The sequence below is a fragment of the Austrofundulus limnaeus genome, unplaced genomic scaffold (genome assembly GCF_001266775.1).
Source record: "Austrofundulus limnaeus strain Quisiro unplaced genomic scaffold, Austrofundulus_limnaeus-1.0 Scaffold251, whole genome shotgun sequence".
Classification (NCBI taxonomy): domain Eukaryota; kingdom Metazoa; phylum Chordata; class Actinopteri; order Cyprinodontiformes; family Rivulidae; genus Austrofundulus; species Austrofundulus limnaeus.
Window position 1 is genome coordinate 680,690 of NW_013952653.1, and position 4,619 is coordinate 685,308.

Consider the following 4,619-nt stretch of genomic DNA (forward strand, 5'->3'; position numbering starts at 1 on the left):
TGAAGCACCTTGGATAATCTCCAGAAATCAATTTAAAGGGTAATAAAATAAGTGCTGATGTAATATTTTCCCTATAACTATTACAAAAACACAAAATAAGCATAAATAAGTATTTATATTTGTGTACAAGCTGTTAAGATAGTCAAAAAGCCTGTGTTTTTATGGTTTTTAACAAAGTTTACTCAGACCATAATATTTGGGGTCACAAGTTTTTGCCATGGATATTTTGTGGGTCAGAAGATAAAAAGTTTGGGAACCACTGCTTTAAACTATTATAATAAACCCACAAAGCTTATGGATGTTTACAAAGTTTATGTACAAAAAAATTTTTCAAAATGATCTAGACGGAGATTTGCAAAAGAAGCCCAACCACCGCTACACACATCCTTATATTTGCATCAAACTGAGGACTTTGTATTGACTTCCATACATTTTTGTGACTGTATTTATGCCTAACCCAGACATTTTCCCTAAAAATTAACCGTTACTGGTCTATAGCTAGCCTGGCCTCTGCCTTCCTACGCAGTTCTGCTCAATTCTAGTTTCCCTTCACGGCTACTTGTACGAAGCAAAGCAAAGGACAAGGTGCTGGTTTTAACTGGGCTAGTCTATAGCTAACCTTAACCTGAACCAAAACTTAATTCACACCATACCTCTAAAGCTAACTAGTAAAGCACAGCAGAGCTGCAAACAAAGTGAGGACATTGAAGAGGTCCTCTCTTTATATCAAATACCTCACTTTGGTAGTAGCTACGGCGCAAATGGTCCTCACTCTGTGGTCAAAACAAGTACACACATCCTTACACATATACACAACTTACGAAATTTACACAATTTTACGAAATTTATGTAAAGTTATGAACAGACCGGGAGCAGAAAACAACACACAACAGCAGCTGGAACATCACTATCCCAGCCGGCCCAATTTATTCTTTGCATCTTTTGATGGCTTCATAAAATAACTGCAGTCACACACACACGCAGACTTTGTCTCTCTATCCTCATGGGGACTTTCCATTGACTTCCATTCATTTATTGGTCACTTCTATAGCCTAACCCTGAGCATTTACCCTAAAACTAACCACTCCAATACATTCCTGATGATAAATCTAGCTTAAACTAAATTCCTACCTTGGTCCTAAACCTAGCCCCCCCGCCCAAAATCAGCCTCCAAACTTGTGGGGACCATGAAAAGAGAGAGACTCGAAGAAAACAAGGAGTCAAATGAAAAATATCGACCTCATTTTACTTTATCATGGGATTAATTAGTTATTGCGTATTGCGACAGGCCTCATTATATCCTGAATGTCATTAAAAAATCCTTCATATCTCAACCTTGAACATGATGTTTGTCAGATCTTGCCTCTGGGTCGGAGGGAGATGACCGCCGTGGAGTTGATAAGAAGCCTTCATCTAGAGGCTGAGGAGCTCCGGAAGCAGAAGAAGAGGCAGAACGTGACTGGTCTCCACAAGTCAGTATCACCTCCTCCACACACTGTTACTGCTGAGTTAGAAATGTTACTGGCTCAGGTTAACATAGGATGATGCCACAGCAGACTTTTTTCAGTAGCTCTAAAGTTTAGCTTGTTATGCTAGACCCACATGCTTTTTCTCTGCTGGCATGTGTTCCTTTGCAGATACCTGCAACTTTTAGAAGGAAAGTCCCACTACCCATGTTTGGTGGATGCAGAGGGAGATGTGATTTCATTCCCACCCATCACAAACAGCGAGAAAACCAAAGTATGTGCATGTATTTTCTGACTGTTTACTGACAATCATATAAAATGTGTAGCCTCCATCTCTTCTGTGTCATTTGTCGCAATATAATTAAATGAATGACATCATTTTTTTTATGTTTAGATCAAAAAAACAACCACTGAGTTGTTCCTAGAGGTGACCAGTGCAACCAACCTGCAGACCTGTAAGGATGTGATGGATGCTTTGATTGCAGTAAGTGTCCCCTTTTTTAAAAAATTTGTTTTTCAAGTTTTGTCATTCTTGTAGCAAAATTAAATTTGGGGTTTTAAGCTTGGACGTGTTGAGCAGAAGCGTCAAATATCAGTTTGAGGTTCGACCTGTGGGTGGCAGTAGAGGAATATTCATAAGCGACTGTGAAAAGATTCATGTTTAGGTGATACATTTAGACAACGTAAGAAGTCGGTGTACTGTTGACTCACAAATTGGTACAGTATTTATTATTTGAATAAAATGTGTTCCATTTGGAGAGGTTTTCTAATGAGTAATAAAAAAATGTCCTGTTTTCTGAACAGAAAATGGCAGAGTTAAACAAATTCACCGCAGAGCATCAGGAGGAGGCGGGATCGGGTGGGGAAGGCGACAGCGCGCCACCAGAGCCCGCAGCCTCCGAAACCTCCGGCCAGCTCGTCGTCCAGCAGGTCCGAACCGTCGACCAGGACGGGAACCTGAAAGTTGTCTACCCGTCGAAGACGGACCTCTCCAAAGACATGGATAACCTGACTGTCGTTTGGTCGTAAATGCACTAATCTGTTCATGTTACTGGAAATTATTTTAAAATGTAACACTTGACATAAATCACTCCTCTTACTTTACAGAAGTGGACTTTATCACATCATTCTTTTAAGTGTTTGAATACAGATATTAAATAAAAACTAACACTTCCTGGAACTAAACACTTTTACTCCACATGTATTTTTTTATAGAAGTCTGTACAACACTACAATCTGTTAACAAATAAGCAAAAACATCATCAGCCCTGACCTTTGGGCAGTGTGTGATAAGATGATGCCATTTACTGAAAATGAAACTCAATGTCCAAAATGATCAATACCCTGCAACAGATAAGCCAGATGTGACGGGATTTAGAGGTTTGTCATCTCTTTAGATTTGTTACATCTTTCCTTAGATGTAGTGTCAAACAGAGTGTTTATGAAAATCCTTTTTTTCCCCTACAGAGTTGTTGCCACCGTTTGTTTTGGCCGAAGCTCTCATTTAGCTTGCAGAATCTGGTTTTAAATCAGAGCTTGTATTAAACTTCTCAAGGCCCTGTCACACTATGATGTTTTCGCAAACATGAAAAGTTTGGAGGCATCTACAGTGAAGATATTTGTCATTAAAGCTAACCATATTAAAAGTCAGTAACATTTATAGCTGTTATCTTACAATAAATCCATTTGTTCAGAGAAATTCCCTAGATTTAATTTACTTCCCCTCCAAGATTCATCAGAAACTTAACCAAAATATCTTACCCTGAACTGATGTTCAAGCTCCTTTAGTGCACAGTAACTCTATTTTAAGTAAATTAGTAAAACCAGTCGACACAAAACCACTGATTTTGAACCTTGTTTATTGGAAATAATGGAGGAATTGTGTGATTTTACACAGGCTGGTTTATTATGTCCTGGGGAACTGAAAAAAAGAAAAACAATTGTAATACATGTAAAGTAGTTAAAATGTAATTTTACATATCATTTGTCAGATTTAGACCATGATTGATAGTTTGATGTAAAATAAATCCTGTGTACTCACACTGACAGGCGTAAGCCACCTCCAGGTACTTAAAAGTTCCCTCACAGGGGTCTCCAAACACAGAGTTTGAGGCTTTGATGACACAACTGTTTTGCCCCTGGCAGCTGTGGAGAAACCAGATGAATTAACTTTTGTCTAACGTTTAGATCTTGCATTTTCAAGATGCTGCCTTCCTTAAAAGTAACATTGTGGTTCTATTAGCATCTATTACCTTTCAGCAACTTTGCTGTTGCTGGTAGGGCTTGAGCAGGCTGTGTTTTGGAGCTGAACATCTGGACGCCCAACGCTGCACGTGGTCTTGTCTCTGCGTCCATAATCAGCTCCGTAGACAGAGATGACCAGTCCTTCGACTGAGAATGAAAATAGGAATACAGATAAGTGTTTTGTTTAAAATGTAACAATATCTAAATAGGGGAGGGAGGAAAAAAATCAGTTCTTACCACACTGCAGGTGTGCCAAAGAGTGTTCACATGTTGCACGATGAACTGAAAAACAAACAGGTTTTGTGGTCATATTTTTCCTCTTCGTCTACATTTACAAAAAACACAACTTGTACTGACTAGCTGGGAGGCAGGTGTAGGTGGTCTGTAGGTACTTGGCAGTACCAACGCATGGATCAGATCCACCGAGGGTATCGGGGACCAGTTCACACACCTTTTTTCCGTTACATCTGCAGGAATAAGATACAGGATGACATTTATTTTAAAAACAGAACAACCCCTTTTTTATACAGCGGTAGGGCTGCAACTAACGATTATTTTAATAATCGATTAATCTGTTGATTATTTTTTCGATTAATCAGCCAAATCATTAAAACGCTTAATTGCATGAATATGAGTAGATATGAATTAAGTTAACACCTTAAGGATGCAATTTATTGATAATGAATTAATCTTAAGTTGATTTATTTTATAGATTGATTAACAATTAATTAATAAGCAGCCATTTAAAAAAAACGGAGTTTTCTCTTGAATCAAGAGGGTCTTCCCATAAAATGAAGGATTTTTTTAATCTCCTGAATTAAAAAACAGAAGCACATAAAACATATTTTAACAATTTATTTTGCCATTTGTATTAAATACTGACTGAAAAAATGTGTATTTCTCCTACAT

General features: G+C 38.1%; 2 protein-coding genes across 2 annotated transcripts in view; one reads left to right on the plus strand and one right to left on the minus strand.

The window, feature by feature from the left end:
* Window positions 1-2,651, plus strand: part of lrrc47 (leucine rich repeat containing 47) — a 4,655-nt gene extending 2,004 nt beyond the window's left edge. Inside the window, exons 4-7 of the mRNA XM_014020411.1 lie at window positions 1,357-1,472; window positions 1,638-1,740; window positions 1,861-1,950; window positions 2,271-2,651. Of these exons, the coding sequence (XP_013875865.1) occupies window positions 1,357-1,472; window positions 1,638-1,740; window positions 1,861-1,950; window positions 2,271-2,495 (534 nt within the window). The 3' untranslated portion in view covers window positions 2,496-2,651. The remainder of the gene's footprint in view (window positions 1-1,356; window positions 1,473-1,637; window positions 1,741-1,860; window positions 1,951-2,270) is intronic.
* A 660-nt stretch (window positions 2,652-3,311) lies between these two features.
* The window catches only part of LOC106525979 (uncharacterized), a 19,353-nt gene continuing 18,045 nt past the window's right edge, over window positions 3,312-4,619 (minus strand). The window contains exons 21-25 of the mRNA XM_014020387.1: window positions 4,068-4,177; window positions 3,948-3,992; window positions 3,719-3,857; window positions 3,508-3,611; window positions 3,312-3,387 (exon numbers count right to left, since the gene is read on the minus strand). Of these exons, the coding sequence (XP_013875841.1) occupies window positions 3,356-3,387; window positions 3,508-3,611; window positions 3,719-3,857; window positions 3,948-3,992; window positions 4,068-4,177 (430 nt within the window). The 3' untranslated portion in view covers window positions 3,312-3,355. The remainder of the gene's footprint in view (window positions 3,388-3,507; window positions 3,612-3,718; window positions 3,858-3,947; window positions 3,993-4,067; window positions 4,178-4,619) is intronic.